Source organism: Panthera leo, chromosome C2 (genome assembly GCF_018350215.1).
Source record: "Panthera leo isolate Ple1 chromosome C2, P.leo_Ple1_pat1.1, whole genome shotgun sequence".
Classification (NCBI taxonomy): domain Eukaryota; kingdom Metazoa; phylum Chordata; class Mammalia; order Carnivora; family Felidae; genus Panthera; species Panthera leo.
In genome coordinates this window covers 59,128,798-59,149,110 of record NC_056687.1, presented here as the reverse complement: position 1 = coordinate 59,149,110, position 20,313 = coordinate 59,128,798, and the positions used below count along the sequence as shown (strand labels likewise).

Sequence of the window (20,313 nt, the reverse complement as noted above, 5' to 3'; positions counted from 1 at the left end):
TATACTGTTTGTACCATTGCTCAGAGAGGATAAATCTTACGTGTTTTCAATGATACAAGGTTTGATGTATTTTTCAAGTGTTCTAGTTTACTAAAATTAGGTCAGTACTATTCTATTTGTTAAGTAGGTTGTAGCCTTAAGTTTTAAGTTATATATGGATGTAGAGAAAAATAAAACAGTGCCCTCGTATATACCGCATCCTTCTTTTCCTCGGCCATCTTCATTTTATTTCCTTTCCACTCCTTATCTAGCCCTATTGTTTTTTTGCACATTTTCCCACTTGTCTACACTAGTGGTTCTCCTACTTGAGGCTGTTTTGAGAATCACTTGGTGGGTGGTTTAAAAATGTGGATTCCCTTCTGAAAGACTGATAAACACAGCCAGGGGCTGGGGACAGAAGCCTGCATTTTTAGCAAGGAGCTCAGGTGATTTTGATGCACACAGCCTGCAAAGCAGTTAAACACTGCTTTAGCTTCTTTCCTGGAGCCTTGCTAAATATCCTGATTTAATTCAAAGTTCTTAATAAATTTCTAGTCCCTTTTCATTGTATATATTTTTCTTGGATTCCTACAGAGTGGTAGTAGCTACTTAGTACCTTAAAACATGGATAATACTCATTCAGGACAAGTCTAAAAATAGCCATCAGCTTCTATGATTCTAAGATTTAAGGGCCAGTCTTGCTTCTGCTTTTATTCGTTTATGACTCCAATGAGTTAGTTTCCCTGGGCTTGAATTGCTTCATCTGAAGTGGCATTATTGTTCAAGAAGCATAAACTTTTACAGTTGAAAGAGACTTTGGAGATTATCCCTTATTGGAAAAACCAGTGTTCAGTGAGTTAAGGAGATAACACTATAAAGCCTGGATTGGACTACAGGCCTAACACTTTTCTGTACTTCATTAATGTTTCTTTGGAGTAAGATTCTTCATCTCCTCCCTTTCCCCCTCTCTTGATCCTTAGAATTCTGGGGGAAATAGTAAAAAAGCCTCACATGTGTCTACAATGTGATAATTTATACATATTTGCAAGAAATGCAGTATTCTAGATGTTAATCTTTCCAAACAATTTAAAATTCTAATGAAAATGAAATCTAATATATATAATAATATAATTAAATCTAAAATATACAAACTACAACTTTCTAGTAAACTAGGTTAGAAACTACTGTTAGTGTCATCAGAGTGAATATCAATTTTACTGTTCTGGTAGCATTTATAATAGGTCGTTCCTGATAGCACTGTGCTGAGATCTCCCATGCCAAATCCTCTTGGCCTTCTTCCTTTGGCCACTGCTGTGGCAACAGTTTACAGTAGGAGTGGATAACCACACTTCACCTCCTCTCTGCTCCTTCTGACAAGCTGAAGGAACTTCTTGGCACTGGGCACCCACAAGTTGGAAGAGGCATGGACCCACCTTCTCCCACTTCAAAGACAACTCAGAGGCACATTTCATAAGGCTCCAAAGAAGGTCCATCAAGATCAAGCACTAGTACTTATGTGATGTCCAACTCCTGCATCCTTGATTGATTTTCCTGTCTTCTGTTTGCTCTCTCTATTGCTCCCGTTCCCTGGGATCACTTCCCAAATAAATGACTGCATGCAAACTTTTGTCTTGGGCTCTCCTTTTAGGAGAACAAAGGCTAAGACAAGCAGTACAGTGACACTGGCAAGCAAAATGTCGACTTCTAAGATCATTCTATTGTCACCATATGTTTTACTTTGTGAATGCTTGCATACAATTATTTTTGTTTTTGTTTTTAGCTTAAAACACCGCTTTTAGAATAAACCAGTGCTATCAACTGTAAAACTGAAAATACTAAATTTCCTAAAAAAGTCACAAAGTTGTTTACAGCCTTAAGTTTTTATCCAGTGCTATTGCTGTAGTCTTTTAATACTCAGCCTCACTTTGAAAAGCTAAGCCATTTACATGAATAGGTCCATAGCATCTTCATAAAAACCTTTTCTGTTCACGCTTTATCTTTCCATTCTGAATCTTACTGTACCAATTCTAAACTGTCTCATTAACTTTTTTCTCTTGCCTTTTGTAAATATCAGTTTTCTCACTTAAAACTGGTTTTGTTTTTTGCCTTTTACTAGAGAAAATGTTATCTCCTCAATGACAACAGGTTTTCTGTGATAAATCTGAATTTTGCTGTATTCTTGGGTTGGTTTACTTTACAAATACACAAAACATAAAAATATCCTTTACACATATAATACCATTGTAATCTTTATAGCTTTGTGAATTATAAATTAAGTGCAGAGAAAGCAAGTAACATGCCTATAGCCCAATGTAATAAATATTAGAACTGAAACTTGAATTCTGGTCTTCTGATTCTGAATACTGTGTTCACCTGAAGGTGAATGATCCCAGCCTGAAATGACTGGTGTTTGAGCATGGACTGAGATTTTATCAAGAATATATACAAAGTCTAAGAAAAAAGATAACTTATAAGCATAGAGAGAGGAATGGTCTTCCATCTACCAATAGTGCTTAATAGAAAAGTAGCCCCTTTTAACCTAGTCCATTTTATTATTTAAATGTAGGTAATAGACATTGTCTTTAAAAGACAAAAGCCCAATAAAAACACGGCAAACCATTCTCTACACAGTAGTAAATAGGTTTCCATATTATGGACTTCTATGTGCTCTTGTTTGTCAGTCTGTTAAAACAGGAGTCCTGTTAAAATAGGAACTGTTAAAATAGAACACTATTTGTTCTAATGAACAGCATAATTAAATTATTTATAAACATTTTCCCCCAAGCACAAATTCATACTTGCTTTGGGAAGATGCAAGTTTTATAGCTGAAATGATCCTTCTGCAAATTACAGAACACACAACATTTAAAATAATGTTGAAGGGCACGTGGGTGGCTCAGTTGTTTAAGCTTCCAACTTCAGCTCAAGTCATGACCATGAGGTTCAAGAGTTTGAGCCCCACATCAGGCTCTGTGCTGACAGCTCAGAGCCTGGAGCCTGCTTCAAATTCTGTGTCTCCCTCTCTCTCTGCCCTTTCCCTGCTCACACTCTGTCTCTCTGTCTCTCTCTCAAAAACAAAACATTAAAAAAAAATGTTGAAAAATTAAAAATAGATCTACCCTATGACCCAACAATAGCACTGCTAGGAATTTACCCGAGGGATACAGGAGTGCTGATGCACAGGGGCACTTGTACCCCAATGTTTATAGCAGCACTTTAAACAATAGCCAAATTATGGAAAGAGCCTAAATGTCCATCAACGGACAAATGGATAAAGAAGATGTGGTTTATATATACAATGGAATACTACTTGGCAATGAGAAAGAATGAAATCTGGCCAGCAACGTGGATGGAATTGGAGAGTATTATGCTAAGTGAAATAAGTCAGGCAGAGAAAGACAGATATATGTTTTCACTCATATGTGGATCCTGAGAAACTTAACAGAAGACCATGGGGGAAGGGAAGGGGGGAAAAAAAGTTACAGAGAGGGAAGGAGGCAAACCATAAGAGACTCTTAAATACTGAGAACAAAACTGAGGGCTGATGGGGGGTGGGGGAGGGGGGAAAGTGGGTGATGGGCACTGAGGAGGGCACCTGTTGGCATGAGCACTGGGTGTTGTATGGAAACCAATTTGACAATAAATTATATTTAATATAAAAAAATGTTGAAATTATTGATGTTCAAAACTCCAGTTGGCATAGAGAATTTTGAATCTTCAGCTAAACTACAGGCCATCAGTCTTAAGATTTCCTGTTATATTTGCTATAAAGCATCTCAACAGATGGATTCCAGAATAGGTCACAGAACTGTGAAAAAAAAAGAAAAATCATTTTCTTCTTTACTTCAGATATAGTAACAGATTTGACTTCATCCAACTTAAGAACTGTTTAAAACCTCTTGAGTTCCATGTATGAAACAGAATGTCTTAATTTGTCCTGCATTTCCTCTCTCCCACCAGCCTGTTGTATTCTGATGATTCACAGTATCAGATCGATTTCCTTCAGGATTCTAAAAATTTCAATGTATTACTACTTTGCCTTTTACTTCACAAAGTGCTTTTTTTTTAAATCGAGGTATAACTGACACGTAACATTGGCTTCAGGTGTATAACATAATGATTAAATACTTGTATATATCGTGAAGTAATCACAGTAAGTCTAGTTAACATCTGTCACCACCTGTCACATCATTATAATTTTTCTTGCGATGAGGACTTTTAAGATCTGCTGTCTTATCAACTTGCAAATATGCAATTCAGTATTAATAACTATGGTCACCATGCTGCACATTACATCTTGATGACTTATTTTATAACTGGAAATTTGAACCTTTTGATCCCCTTCACCCATATCTCCCATCCCCCATCCTTTACTCTAACAACCACTAATCTCTGTATCTATGATCTTGTTTTGTTATTTCTCAAATTCTACATATTAGTGAGATCTTATGGTAACTTGTCTTTCTCTGCCTGATGTATTTCATATAGCATAATGCCCCAAATATCCACCCATGTTGTCACAAATGGCAAGATTTCATTCTTTTTATGGTTGAATTGTATCCATTGTGTGTGTGTGTGTGTGTGTGTGTGTGTGTGTGTGTGTGTGTGTGTTTTCCCATTCTTTGTCCACTCATCTATAGGTGGACAGTTAGGTTTTTTCCATTTTTTAACTATTGTAAATAATGTTGCAGTGAACATGGGGGTGCAGATATCTTTTCAAATTAGTGTTTTTGTATCCTTCAAGTAAATAACCTGTAAGTGGTATTGTTGGATTATATGGCAGTTCTATTTTTAATTTTTTGAGGAACCTCATACTGTTTTCCATAGTGACTGTACCAATTTCATCAACAGTGCAAAGGGTTCCCTTTTCTCCACATTCTCACCAAAGGCTGTTATTTCTTGCCTTTTTTGGGGGCAGGGGGGCTTTTTGATAATAGCCATTCTAACAGGTATCAGGTGGTATCTCATTGTGGTTTTGATTTGCATTTCCCTGATGACTACTGATCCTAAACATCTTTTCATGTTTTCACCTTTTTCTTTTGGCCATGTGTGTGTCTTTTTTGGAAAAAATGTCTATTAAGATCCTCTGCCCAATTTTATCAGATTTTTTTTGTCTCTGCTATTGAGTTGTAGGAGTTTTGTATTTTAGATGTTAACCCCTTATCAGATATATGATTTGCAAATACTTTCTTTCATTCAGTAGGTTGCCTTTTCATTTTGAAGATGGTTTCCTTCGCTGTGCAAAAGCTTTTTATAGTTCAGTGTAGTCCCACTTGTGTATTTTTGCTTTTGTTGCCTTTGCCTTTGGTGTCACATCCAAAATATCATTGCCAAGTCTGATGTTAAGGGCCTATGTTTTCTTCTAGGAGTTTTATCGTTTCACACCTTACATTCAAGTCTTTAATCCATGTTGAATTAATTTTTGTGTATGATGTAAGATTTCATTCTTTTTTATGGCTGAATTGTATTCATTACTGCATTCATTATTTTGCATATGTCTGTCTTGTTTTGCCAACACCATTTATTGAAGACAATGCCCAGTTATCACTGTATATTCTTGGCTCCTTTGTCATAGTGGCCATATGTGTGTGGGTTTATTTCTGGGCTCCCTATTCTGTTCCACTGATCTATGCGCCTTTTTTTATGCCGGTACCATACTGTTTTGATTACTATAGATTTATTGCATCGTTTGAAATCAGGGACTATGATACCTTCAGCTTTGTTCTTCTTTTGTAAGACTGATTTGGCTATTTGAGATGCCATACAAATTTTAAGATTGTTTGTTCTATTTCTGTGAAAAATGCCACTGGAACATCTTCTATTTTGGTTTTTATTTCCCAGATTAAAAGTTTTGATCTCTTTAGTTTGTTCTTTTTGTGACAAAGATTCAATAACCTTGATAACTTGGACCTTTTTTTCATTATTTTTAAAAATCATCATCACCATTACTATGTCTGTTATTATCTACCTGTCTTGCTATATCCATCCATATGCATCCATCCATTTGCCAGCATAGAAGTGAGCACATGGTTTCTCAGGATACATGGACTTTATGGATACACTATGACTTTTATGGGTACAGGATTGGTATACACCTATATATAAAACAGGGAGAATATTTTCTACTGCACTGCTAATTCTGTTCTTGATAAAGTACAGCATTTTAGAGTTTTTAACCAAAACTGCCTGCTTGAAAACAGCCCATAATGATTCCTGGGTCATAAATGAAGCTATATGGTTTAAAGGAGAGATACAAGCTGGGTAGTACACACACTAATTATGGCATCTTGAACTCATCTGCAACATTTCTGTCAACTACTGTAATTCTGTTCTTGGAGTACATTCTCTTTGCTTGGAATCCCACTACATAGAGAGCAATTGCACTCTACTTACTTACATATTTCTTCCATGCCAGTTATTAAAACGGACTGATCCCAGCATTAATCTTTAGGGGCCTTTCACCATTTATACATTTCTACTCAACTGGGGCAGAGTTCTGTCATGAAGTTTAGCATTTAGCTTTTGCCTACAGCCTTAAAGGCCAAAGCCTGCTGGACTATACTCCCACCTTTCTTTATAAGGATGATATAAGAAAAGAAGGAAACAAAACCGGACTTTCTCATAATAATTATTTTGTGAACAGGCCAAACTTCTTTCTAGAGGGATGGACTAGGACTTGGTCATGCACATAAGACCAACAAATGTATACAACTCTACTTTCTGAATTGGGTTTTGAGAGGTACAGAATACAGTCTGACAAATTCCTGTATGTGGTCACTATGGTATAGTGAATGGTGAAGTTCTTGAAAGTCACCAGATCCCGCATCTCAAGTCTTAGCCTTTGAGTGTTGTATGGCTTCTGCAGAGCCTTGGTCACTTATGGTGAGTACTGTGGCAGCAGTGATTCCAAGGTCATGCAGCAGAGAATGCTGACATGTCTCAAGAAGAGAATGTTTCTAAAAAGTACTGGGAATCTGATAACCTGGGTTGTTAGCCTAACCCTGCCACTTACTGACTGACTTTTGGCAAGAAAAGAAACTAACACTTATTATGTGGCTGTGTGTATATCTGTCACAATACATTGTATTTAATCCTTCTAATAATCATATTTTCACTAGTGAGAAAACAGGCTCAGAAAATGAAATAAGTTACTTTAAAATCTGTGGTCAAGAAATAAGAAGAATCATGCAAAATAAAGGCTCTCTGACCCCAAAGCCCATGTTCTATTTAAACAGGTAACTCTCTGCAATTCACTTCACTTCTTTGACTTGCAACCTTAACTAGAAATAGAGATGTTTATTGTGAGGATCAGGTAAGTCTTATGAGTGATGTAGTGATGTAACCTTCCCCAAGACCATCTGTTTTCAGATAGTTCTAGTTGCTCTTAATGTCAAGTCACAACCTAACCTGACTCATCTGATGGCATATAGCTCACAGCAGTGTGGGACTACTGCTTGATCATTCCCTTGTTTGGGACACTATAATTCTATTAATATAGGTCAAGAAAACATTGTCAGTTTTCCCCCAGCCCCATTATACTGTTAATTCAAATTCAGCTTACAGTCAACTAAAACTTAATTTTTTTCCCAATAAATGCTGCTATTAAGCCATAATCTGCCCATATTATGTTTTTGCTGCTTTTTTAGCTGAGGTCTCACTTCCTTCTTATTAAACAGAATAAACAGCTGTCCTGCTATGACAATGCTCAAGGCTGTAAGAAGTAGGATTTCATTCCTGCCCCTAGGAGTCTCTATTATATAGATAGGATATAGACAAATAAACGGGTTAAACCCTTGAGTGAAAGTCAAGAGAGAAGACCATTTTGTAGGAATGAATGAATGAAGGATTTTGACAGGAATGTTCACAACTACAAACAATTTAAATGTGATCTGGATTGGCAGGACTTTGAATGAATGATTACGGGACAGTTTTATATACAACCAAGTATTAGTTGGTCTTATTATTTCTCATAGCAAATACCATAGTGCCTTCCACAAAGAAGTTAAGAGAGAGAAAATCATACGGGAATGGCACTTTGTCTGTGCTCTAGTACAAGTTACCTACTACATCCCAGGTATATGCTCAAAGTATAGACTCATGTTTCATCACTAAACGACATCAACTAGCTCAAAACTGCCAGCTAAAGAAATCATTATTTTGTCTGCTACCAGTGCTTAATTCTAACTTATATGAAGCATTTCTTCTTTACATATGGTCCTTTTAAAGAAAAATGTTTATCCCTCACAGCCCGAATGAGCTTTGTACCATAAAGATAATTTGTTTTTCTCTGAAACTGAGAAAAGCATGGTAGTATATTGTGGTTGCTATTTAGCTGATTTTAAGAAGTAAAAAGTTTTCACTTCTGTAGTCTAGGGTTGAGCTAGGCTGAGGCAGAAAGAAAATGAAGATACCTAGGGAAAATCTAGCAAGAGCCTGTAGAAGAAGACAAACTAGAGGGAAGGAAAAAACAAAAGTGCTGATGGGTTGTGCCAATAAATCATGGCTAAATGCATAGCTTTCCAAACTCCTCTTATGTTAAGTAATACCTCAATCTAAGAAACACTGTTTAATACTAAAGGTTGTGAGTACATAAAGGTAAGAAAAACAATTCAACTCTTACCTTACAGGAAACAACTGAGGAAAACATCCTTGTGTCTCTCTGTCAACAAATTTCTGGATCTGAAGCACTTGTTTTAAAAGATGTCCCTTGGAAGATTTGTCAATTTTTGTTAATACCATCTGTAAGAAAACAAATATTTAAGCATTAGAAATAAAGTATCTTTTAATACACAGTTTTGCACATTTTTCACTACAAATTTTTAGTAACTAGTAGATCCTTATCAGTTTCTTAATCTCTCTTGTTTCTTCATCTATAAAATAAAAGCAACACCCCCTAAAGGAGTTACCATGAATATTAAATAAGAATATATGCAATATACTGGGGTGCCTGGGTGGCTCAGTCAGTTAAGTGTCAAACTCTTGATTTCAGCTCCGGTCATGATCTCACGGTTTGTCAGATCGAGTCCTGCATCAGGCTCTGTGTTGATAGCACGGAGCCTGCTTGGGATTCTCTCTCAAAATAAGTAAATGAACATTAAAAAAAAAAAAAAAAAAAAGGCATGTATACAATGGATAAAGCATATACTATGTATTTCTATTTAATAGTGCTTTAACTACACAGGGCCATAATATCATGGATTCAAGACCAGTGAAAAGGACCCTTGAGTCATATTTGCAATTGATGTATGACAAATGTTGCATATGATCACTATATATCTCATGTTAACTAAGATACAGTGAGCATTATCAGGCTGATCTATATAAAAATGCCAACATCATCATTTTTGACCTAAAAAATGGTTCTGTCTTACATGTAATAATGTTAAGAAAAACCCCTAGAAATCAGGCTATTTGGGGCGCCTGGGTGGCTCAGTTGGTTAAGTGTCCAACTTCGCTCAGGTCATCATCTCACAGTTTGTGAGTTCGAGCCCCGCTTTGGGCTCTGTGCTGACAGCCTGGAGCCTGGAGCCTGCTTCAGATTCTGTGTCTCCCTTTCTCTCTGCCACTCCCCCACTCACACTCTGTCTCTCTCTCTCAAACATAAATAAACATTAAAAAAAAAAAAAAAGAAATCAGGCTCTTTGTATCTTGTATCTGATACAGTTGTAGGAATGATTATAAAATGAATTAAAACGACTTTGATCTATCATATTTTCCTGGGGAATTTCTATAAAATTATATTTCCTGACTCATCATTTATGCTTTTCAGTTATTAAAAATGTTAATGGTAAAAGAAGTGAGAAGCAGAAAGTGTGTGGTTTCTAACTACTTGTGAATCCCTCCAAATGGCAATCTTTCCTCATAAAAGCAAAAAAGCTGATATTTATTTATATATTTTGTTATTATTATCTTTAAATATGCTGATATTTAAAAGGAAACATAATTCCTCTATCACAAGCTCTTTTCCAAAGAAGAAAATAGTTATTTCCTTAAAGTTGAACTGAGAAAAATATACAATTTCACTAACTGGTACCTATGATACCAAATCAGGAATACTGTATCACTTAATAAAACCAATTTGGCACTATTTGGGTATTTTCTACTATGTGGACTATATCAGACCTTTGACTTCTCATAACTAACTAGTTATCACTAATGCTTCACAGAGCTTTTGCAAACCCCAATTCCATAACCCCAAGAATACAAAAATGCTGCCGATTAGTAACATGGTTTGATTTGCATTCAACTCCACTGTTACATTTTAGTGGTTTCCTAACTTTTTTTGAAACCAAATTATAGTCAATGGACTCTTCACTCTTCCTTAGAAAGAAACTTGAGAGTGCTATCTTATCTGCAAAACTCACAAAGCAAAATAATGTGGATACCAACCTACTAACCTGTATTCTATTCTAGGACAAACAACAGAAAAAGCCTTGGTAAGATATTCCTGAAAGAAATTTTGTTTTCTTTAAGAATGTAAAAATCCTACTTGTGTGTGCTGGAGCCTATTTTCTTGCAATGGTTCTTAAATTGCAAATCACTTTAGCGAATTTTCAGTTGCAATTTCATTTACATTTTTGGTAAGTACTACTTGCCAAACTGCTGTTAAAGAACTACTAACATGTTTTAGACAAATATTTATATTGCCACAAAAAAATGAAAGGGAAGAGCACAACTTGAAAATACTTTACTTTGACTATAATTTCGAAACCTTAAAGCTGAGGGAGAGAAAAGAGAATAAAAGTACCACAGAACTTGTCTTAATGGCTGATAATCAAAAAGATTAGTCAAAAGGGACTCTTGCGGAGACAAGACCTGCTCTTTCACCAAACACACACACACACACATTTGCACATGCACACAAACTGGTATTTCTAACTGCAACTATGATTTGAAAGAAACACTTACCACATAAGGTAATGCAAATTCTTCACACATTTCTATGGCAATACTGTCGGTTTTTTGAATTCCAACAACACTATCCACTAACAAAAATGTTCTCATCAAACTGTAAGAATGCAGAAATAAAAATTAATGACAATATAAAATACACTCATTCATTTCTCCCCTGGCCTTTACTATCCTAAGAAATTTTCCTTTGAATAATTTTGCATTCCAAAATTTAAAAATTTCTTTAGGCAAAAGGAATTCTCAGTTCACTAGGAAGTCCATTCTATAATCCAATAACTCTCAATGCTGTTACTTTCATTAACTAAATTTACTAAATATTAATTTATTTTAATACCATGTATTGAACCTAAGATCCTCTGCCTAAGACTAGATACAAAGATGAATGAGTCCTTTCCCTTAAAAGCTTGAACTCTAGTGGGAGAGACATGAAGCCAATTAACGATGTTGTCACAAAAACGTCTAAATTTTCAAATATTATTTTAAGACTAACAAATAACGGAAACCAGACACATTATGTTTTGTATTTTTTTGTGTGTAAATATTTCATCTTAGTTTCTTTGTAAAGCTACAAGCAAGATACTTATACTTTTTTATAATTCAAAAGTTTAACATTAATTTCTCTATATGTTGTACAATGCTTGAAACATAAAACTGCCATTTGACTACCTATGGAGACCAAAGAAAGTTACATTTACTGAGGATGTGGTGTCAGAAGTATTTTTAAAATGCACTGAAGTTTATCTAAATGTGGTAAATACCACAATAACCAATAATCTTTATTTTCAAAATTAGTCAGCTAAGAGTTTGATATAAAAACATTAGTGCACTCTGCTGAAAAACTAGTTATAGTCTCAATTTAGGAAAACACTTAAATTTAAAATTAAGCTAATCTACAAGAAAAAATTAAGCAAGCAGTATACACCTTGGCCCTACATGCTGTACTGTAGAATATTATGAGAATAAAATGGACCGTCTAAAAGAAGTCACTTGATAATGCAGAGTCATACGGTGCAGAATATTCCATTAATGAAAACGTGCTTTTGGATTAAACTTACAAGAAAATTTTTTCCTTACTTCCTTCGTTCTTTTAGATAGGTCTCTACCATGTCAACAAAATCTTCAGGAGCTCTATAGCCATAACCTGGCATGTCCACCAATGTAAAATATTTTCCAACTTTGAAAAAATTCATCTTCTTTGTGTGCCCCTGATAAAATAAATGGAAAAATAAAATCTTTGTTAAAATATGTCCTTAACCACCAGAGAGTCTTAACAAGAGAGAACTGACAGTTGATGGAGGGAGGTGGGTGGGAGATGGGCTAGATGGTTAAGGAGTATTAATGAGGGCACTTGTAGTGATGAGCACTGGGTGTTATATATAAGTGAAGAACCACTGAATTCTACTCCTGAAACCAATACTGCACTATATTTTAACTAAAATATACAAATATATACAGGTATATGTGTCCTTTATATATTTAATGACTCAAAATATTTTTATTCAATTTATTAAAAGCCTAAGTATTATGAATATAATCCTAGCTGGGTTGATGATGATACAGACAAAGAAGATAAAAGAGAAGTGGCTGGAGATAAGCTTCGATGATACTACTTCTTCCCTCCAATTCATTTTTAAGAGAATCTATATGATTTAAGAACTCTGGATTAAGAATATGTAGCCAAATTATGTTGGAGTCTTTTCATTAGCTCTGTCTCAATAAAAAGTTACCCTGTAATGGTGTGACTGTATTAGTTAATATTCTCTGATGAATAACAGATCTCCACTTTAAAGAGAAATAAATTGGGGCACCTGGCTGGCTCAGTCAGTTAGATGTCTGACTTGGGCTCAGGTCATGATCTCATGGTTCATGAGTTCAAGTTCTACATTGGGCTCTCTGCTGTCAGTGGCACAGCCTGCTTGGGATTCTCTGTCTTATGGCATAGACTGGCTAAACTAAAAATACTTACTGTCAGTCATACAGTTTTTCATAAAACCTAGATGCAAAGCCTGATAGTTTATTATGCCGAGACTACTCCTTCCCTAGGATCAGATCTTTCGCACGTTTCATTAGATGGTTTTTGTGCTTTCATTAAACCATTTTTTAAAAGCATATACAACACTATAAAATATGTGTTAAACTAAAATGATGTAAAGATGATAAAAAGTCATGGTCTTGTGTCCAATGACACTATTAATCAGAAAACAAACAGTTAAGATATAAAATTTAAAAAGTCAATTGTTTGGAACTTGGAACAAATACTTCCAGAGGAAAGATTTTAAAAAACAGTGCTTAGGTTCCCATCAGCTGATGTGTCTATCCATAGGAAAATGACAAATCAGGAATGTCAAGAATACATTTCTTCCAGGGGCACCTGGGTGGCTCAGTCAGTTGAGCGTCCGACTTCGGCTCAGGTCGAAATCTCGCGGTCTGTGAGTTCAGGCCCCACATTGGGCTCTGTGCTGACAGCTCAGAGCCTGGAGCCTGCTTCTGATTCTGTGTCTGCCTCTCTCTCTGCCCCTCCCCCGCTCATGCTCTGTCTCTCTCTCTCTGTCAAAAATAAATAAACATTAACAAAAATTTTAAAAAAAGAATACATTTCTTCCATTGTTCTCTAATAGAGAGTAGGGAACCACACTACCTAGAAATGAGAATTTAGCTGGGTTATCTGGTAAGACAGAGTAGGCGTAAGCATAGGAGGTTTCATGAATGACAACAATCATCGGCATCAGCGATGGAGCCAGGGAATCAACTATATGAAGAAATGGGGAGCAAGAGAAGACTAGTGAAGCTTCATGGAAGGGTTCCAATGCAAGGAAAGGGAGGCAGTGAGCACAAGGTTGGTGGGAATATATAACAAGGTGAAGGGAACTGGGGGTGAGTTTTAAGGAGAGGGTATCTGGGGCGCCTGGGTAGTTCAGTCGATTAAGCGTCCGACTTCGGCTCAGGTCATGATCTCACGGTCTGTGAGTTCGAGCCCCGCGTCAGGCCCCATGTCGGGCTCGTGCTGACCGCTCAGAGCCTGGAGACTGTTTCAGATTCTGTGTCTCCGTCTCTCTCTGACCCTCCCCCATTCATGCTCTGTCTCTCTCTGTCTCAAAAATAAATAAACGTTAAAAAAAAAATTAAAAAAAAAATAAGGAGAGGGTATCTTAGATATTGGTACAGTCTGCATCACTGAGAAAGAAGTAGAGAAAATTAAAAACTGACAGAAAGTTACTACAGCAGACTAGCTGACATAATCACATAATTCGGTCCTGGGTAAACCTGGGTCTGTCTAATTGTATATGTGTATGTATGTATATATATTTATATCTATGTATAAAGAGAGAGGGAATAGGGGAAGAAAGGGAAAAAGGAGTTTGCAAGATATAAAAGCTTATAGGAGGAAAAAAATAATTCAAAACAGTTTCCTCTAAAATCAGCATAAAACTAAACAATCACTCTTAAAGAAGTAAATATAGAATGGCAAAAGAACACTTTATATGGCAACTCTTTGGAAAAGATCTGGACAAAAGGATTTCCTCAAGAAACTTGCAAGACTACTAAAATAAATACAGACATACTTTCTTTTTCTTCAGGGAAATATACAGGCATTAATGAAATGTCTTACTTTACTACTTATTTGAAAGAAATCACCTTTCTAGGGGCACCCTGGTGGCTCAGTTAGTTAAGCGTCTGACTCTTGATTTCAGCTCAGGTCATGATCTCATAGTTCGTGAGTGTGAGCTCTGCGCTGGGCTCTGTGCTGACAGTGTGGAGCCTGCTTGGGATTCTCTCTCTCCCTTGATCTCTGCCCCTCCCCAGCTTGTGCTCTCTCAAAATAAATAAATGAGCATTAAAAAAAAAAAAAAGAAGGGCGCCTGGGTGGCTCAGTCGGTTAAGCGTCCGACTTCGGCTCAGGTCACGATCTCGCGGTCCGTGAGTTCCAGCCCCGCGTCAGGCTCTGGGCTGATGGCTCAGAGCCTGGAGCCTGTTTCCGATTCTGTGTCTCCCTCTCTCTCTGCCCTTCCCCGTTCATGCTCTGTCTCTCTCTGTCTCAAAAATAAATAAACGTTAAAATAAATAAATAAATAAATAAAATAAAATAAAAAAATAAAATAAAAAAAAGAAGAAGACCTGTTCTAGGAACTTAGCAAGTATGGTTTCTTGTACCTCTCAACATTTATTAGTTATTTTAGTCAATTTCAGAGATAGTTCAGACAATTTTACATTTCAATATACTGTTTCTTTTAAATTCCACCTCCCCATCCCTTTCCTTCAACATACCGGTTTTTTGGAGACTCTGACTTCAGCCTCTGGCGCCAGTGAAAAAAGGGCTTTTATTAGAGAGGATTTTCCAACATTGCTTCTGCCTATAAAACACACCTTATACAAGGAAAAAAAGAAGCTAACTGAATACTAGGTTTATATATACATTTTTATTATATGTTGTATTAGCTGCAAAAATCTGTCAAACTACTGTCTTGCCTAGCCATGTAAAAAGGTGGCCTATGGGGCACCTGTGTGGCTCAGTTGCTTGAGCGTCTGACTTTGACTCAGGTCATGATCTTGCAGTTCGTGAGTTTGAGTCCTGCATTGGGCTCACTGCTGTCACTTGAGATCCACCGTCCCTGTCTCTCTCTGCCCCTCCTCTGCTTGTGCTCTCTCTCTCAAAAATAAATACACATTCAAAACAAAACAAAACGAAACGAGGTGGCTTACATTTAGTCAAACCTCAAATTCTAACATACAGCTACCACGTATTGAATGATTTCCAATGCCAGGTACTGTTCAAAGCACATAACGTGAATTTTCTGATTTACTTTTTACAACATCCCTATAAGGGAGGTAAGAGTATTATCCCCATTTTACAAATGATTAAAACTTGAGGCAGAAGAAGCTAAATAATTGGCTCAAAATTATACAGCTAGAAAGTGAAGAAGCTGGAACTGAACTCAGGACATCTATCTCCAGAACCTGTGCCTTTAATGACAGTATACTACTCAAGAATGTCTGTGACAATCATTAAGCATTCCATATTTACAAATTTTTAAGTTAAAAACTAGATGCATTTCAACAAAACTTACTCTACAGTACAACTACATGCCTGAAACTGCATTTCCCCGCTGCAATTCCCAGAGTAGACTGCAATACCATTGTAATTACGAGGTTATTCCTTCCTCTTGACCTCTCTTGCTCCAAATAAGCTTTTCTCCTTTAGATCTCTATAGTGTAGAAAGAAACAAAATGTTCCTGATACTAACCATTAATATGCATGACTCTGCTTCTTAACATGGTATGAAGGGGGTACAATACCAATCAGGGTTCTAAGTGAAGGCAGTATGACTCACCCACCCACCCCCCCCCCCCCCCCCCCGGGGGGGTGTTTTGGAAATCTGTAAGGGCATTTCTGCTTATCAATATGAGTGGGTGGTACTTAGTGCAGAGAGACAGGGGCACTATATATTTCACAAGACTGGGGTCAGTCCTTCAACATGAATTGATCTGAGTCCTGCATATATTTCAAAAGCTTTGCCAGATTAAATCCAATGATAATGTCTAGGTAAAACTGAATTTTAAAAAACAAATTACACAAAAAGTCCAGTAATTAAGAGCCTAAGTGGAAACACGATGCTGTCTTGTAATTATTAAATGATTTACCTACGTCCTTAGTTCTGACTACATAAATTACCATAACCGTTCTGATTAGAAGGAAAGTTTGCACTGAAGTGGTGCAGTTACTGCAAATAGATAATGAGGTCTGCAAGACACGCCTAAAATGCACACTCGTGCAACTTCACTAAAGTTGTTTTTAAAAAAATCTACATCATTGCCATGTATATATAATTCTTATTTTTGCACGGCCGGAACTTTGGCTTGAGTGAAAATTACATATTGGTAAGGACCACCACATTTATGAAACTATTATACTTTTCATATTCCTCACTTTGTCTCATTTTTCTCGGCATGCTTTCCCCACTTTAATTAAAAAGGAAAACGATAATAAAAGGCCAGTTAATTTTTTTTTTTGTACGCTTGGTTTGGGTTTTTACAATATTTTAAAATCTTCTATATTCATTACCAAAATAACTATTAACTCTATGTGCTTTTTTGGCTAAAATAACTATATGTGTCCACACGAAGCTAGACATTTCTCTCCCGTTCGGTGACAAGAACAGGTGAGGGCAATATGCCTGTCCAAGTCTTCACGACCAGAGGGCGGCGGTGGCTCTCACCTCAGGGCTGGGGAGGTCTGGGGCGTGGTCGAGACGCACGGCGGAGCTGAGGTAGCTGATGCGGTTCCGGGACGTGGCCGTGAAGACGGCCTCCGCCTTGGAGATGTCCTCCAGGCTCGGGTCGAAGATCTTCACGTGAAGGTCCAACCTCGAGTCTGGTGTGAGCTGCCGCTCGAGTTCCCGCAGTGGGAACACGAGCTTCGTCATTTGTCTCTTAGGCAGCCTGAGCACGTCGGTGAAGGCGTGGAACGTGCTGCAAGCTCGGCTCAAGGGCCGCAGCGCCGCTGGCACCTCAAATAGCGTCCTCACGGCGTGCCGCAGCCTCGGTATTGCCATTTTCTTCTCCAAGAAGCCCCGCGGCTGGGCAACAGGGCCAGGGTCTGGTCTGCGCGTGCGTGATCCCGCTCCCGCTACGCCTGATGGGAATTGTAGTCTCATCTGGACTCACCCGTTTCCTTCTGAGCTTTGATTCCAGGGAGACGGGGGCTGGGGTTTCCTGGCGCAGGGCAGGCAGGTGGGGGCGGGGGATTGGAGGCTGGTGGTTGACTTTCACACGCAGGCCCGCTGACTACTGTGCCTTTGACTTGTGCATCACTGTGGGGAGGCCGTTTAACGGTTTACAGAGGTGAAAAGATACCTGGGCTGTGTGGCCCTTGAGTGTCAAACGAAGGAGCAAACGTGTGAAGCTCTGGTGGATTCCGGGGCCATTTATTCCTCGCAGTAACTGGTAGTCTCACGGATCATTGGCGTTGATGTTGATGTACACATCACTAGGCAAAACAAATTCCCTTGTAGAGCTGCAATGGAAATTATATATAGAGTCCAAGAGGGAACTGTCAAAGTCCAGGAAAATCTGCCAAATCAGTACTAAAGGGGATTCAGCCCGGTGGATGGGATGTTGCAATAACACTTTCTGTGTTCTTGTAATATTCTGACTGACATCATGTTTCCAGGTGATCTGGGTGAAGTAGCATCCTCTCCAAAGGATCTAGCTTCCTGCCTAGGCAGGGTGTCAGGGTTTAGATTCAGAATAGGATTTAAATCCCAGTGGGGAAAAGGAATGTGGATTGGGGAACCAAGCAGCCACCTAGTCTTGCAGATTGCGCAAACAGAACATGGAAGTGAGACAGGACTTGTATTGATCCAAGGGCATCGCTCCTCCCAGAAAACTGTGGAAATCCCACCCTTGGTCTAGTTGCACAGCAAGGAGGTTAGTATGTATTTTGCTAAACTGTAGAAGCCAGGGGAGGCCGATAAATGAGGACCGTATTCATATACTGTACTATTATCTACCCTCCTGTATAATACTGTAGTGTATGTTATCCAATAGATGATAAGGCATCCCTGCTAGATTCCATCATTTGTTAATTCATCAAATATGTAATGAGCACCTATTATATGCCAGGCACTGCACTAGGTGCTGGAGATATTATCAGTGAGTAAATAAAAAGAGTTTCTGTCCTCATGTTATTGTCTTGATAATAATATGATAAATACTAATTAATTTACAATAAATAAAAGACTATATTAGATAACAAATACTTAGGAAATAGCTAAAGCTGAGTCACATGGGTGTGTGTGTGTGTGTGTGTGTGTGTGTGTGTAGAGCTGTCAGGGTGTTGCATTTTAGTGTGATCCTCACTGAACAGGTAATATTTGAATGCAGACTGATGGAGATGAGAGAAGCATTCCAGATGTAAATGCAAAGGCTCAGAGGCAAGAGTGTGTATGGCTTATTTGAAGAACAGCAAGGAGGCCAATGCGGCCAGAATGGAGTAAACGAGGATGGATGTTGGCAGTGACTCTAGCTATTCCTATCAAATTAGTCTGTATATAAACATTTGAAGTGAATTATGTTGTTTTTCACTGTTCGGCATCCCTTGCACATAGAGGAACCATCTGCTCCCACTCTATGTAGTTCTGTTGGGACTATCGATAATAGAACTCCTCCTGATTACAGGAGATCGGGTTTGGCCATATATTGTATGTATTATGAGAATAATGACTATGTGAGTAATGTGCAAGTGACCCCAACCGAACCAGTCATTATGTTGAAGTTGGATGGGCAGCTGGCTCTGCCATTGAGTCAGAGCTGAAATGTGAGTCCAGCACTCATGATGGCCATTCTCCCTAGCTATGTGGAGGACACCCACAGTGCTTTAAGAGACAATGACACAAACATACAAAGAAAAACAATATTGAGAGGCAGCGTGACTCCTGATGAACTATGTTGAATATCATGTTCTGTCCCTCAGCTCTTCAATCACACAAGTCAATATGTTCCTCTCCTTGCTTTTACTGGACCTGATTTGACATGGATTTGACTGCAACCAAGACTCCTGATGAATACAGTATTATAAAATGCTGTGTGGTTCTTCATGTAAATCCACAGCCATCAGACTACAATGTGGGATAGTTGGACGGTCCTATGTAAATTTCAACCCTATTAAAGAGGAGACATGGTAAAGCTTTAGGGCTGCTGGTTTGGCAGGCCAAAGTGTTATTTTCCTGGGGTTTCTGGGTGTCTCAGTTGGTTAAGCATCCGACTCTCGATCTCCTCTGGGGTCATGATCTCATGGTTCTTGGGATGGGGCCCTGAGTCAGGTGCTGTGCTAACAGTGCAGAGTCTGCTTGGGATTCTTTCTCTGCTCCCCCCCTCCTCTTTCTCAAAATAAACAAATAAACTTAAAAACAAATGTTACTCTCCCTAATGTAATGGCTGGACTTCAGGGAGTTCAAGTCTCCCTTCCACTTAGGATATTTCCTCATTCAGTGGGTATTTATGATCTTTGGTAAACATCAGTAATCAAGTACACTGTAAAAATTAACTGAGTTATCCTCCTGAGAAAAACTACCTTCTGTTTGACAGCTTAGGAGATAGTTACCGCAAAGTTAACAAGATTTTACTATTTAGTATGACTTGAAGAGGTATTACATACTTTGCATACATTCCTTAGCATCAGCTTTTATTGCTACAGTCTATCCGGCCTAAATGCCATACTGTTACTCTGCCATGTTCATCTAATGAGGATGAGACGAACAGAAGTAGAACAGTGGCAAGATCTTATCATTAGGACAGGGTTATCTCAAGTGTTCCATCAGTGACATCTGTCTCTATAATGATTGGCCATTAGTCCCAGAGTGATCTCAATTTATGTTCAAATTCTATAGGTGCCAAGTTTAGGGAATTCATCTAAGATGCCAAGAA

The 20,313-nt window shown here is 37.9% G+C and overlaps 1 protein-coding gene across 2 annotated transcripts; it reads right to left on the bottom strand.

Annotated features, from left to right (window-relative positions):
- Nucleotides 1-3,601: 3,601 nt before the first annotated feature.
- GTPBP8 (GTP binding protein 8 (putative)) lies at nucleotides 3,602-17,503 on the bottom strand. 2 transcript variants are annotated; one of them, XM_042955371.1, is made up of 6 exons: nucleotides 17,106-17,503; nucleotides 15,157-15,255; nucleotides 11,965-12,095; nucleotides 10,888-10,987; nucleotides 8,600-8,718; nucleotides 3,602-3,787 (listed from the first exon to the last, which is right to left on the bottom strand). In XM_042955371.1, the coding sequence occupies exons 1-6, from the start codon at nucleotides 17,439-17,441 to the stop codon at nucleotides 3,706-3,708; spliced, it is 867 nt and encodes a 288-aa protein (XP_042811305.1). In that variant the 5' UTR covers nucleotides 17,442-17,503; the 3' UTR covers nucleotides 3,602-3,705. The 2 variants fall into 2 exon arrangements, with proteins under 2 accessions (XP_042811305.1, XP_042811306.1); XM_042955372.1 differs by lacking the exon at nucleotides 15,157-15,255.
- Between the last annotated feature and the right edge of the window lie 2,810 nt (nucleotides 17,504-20,313).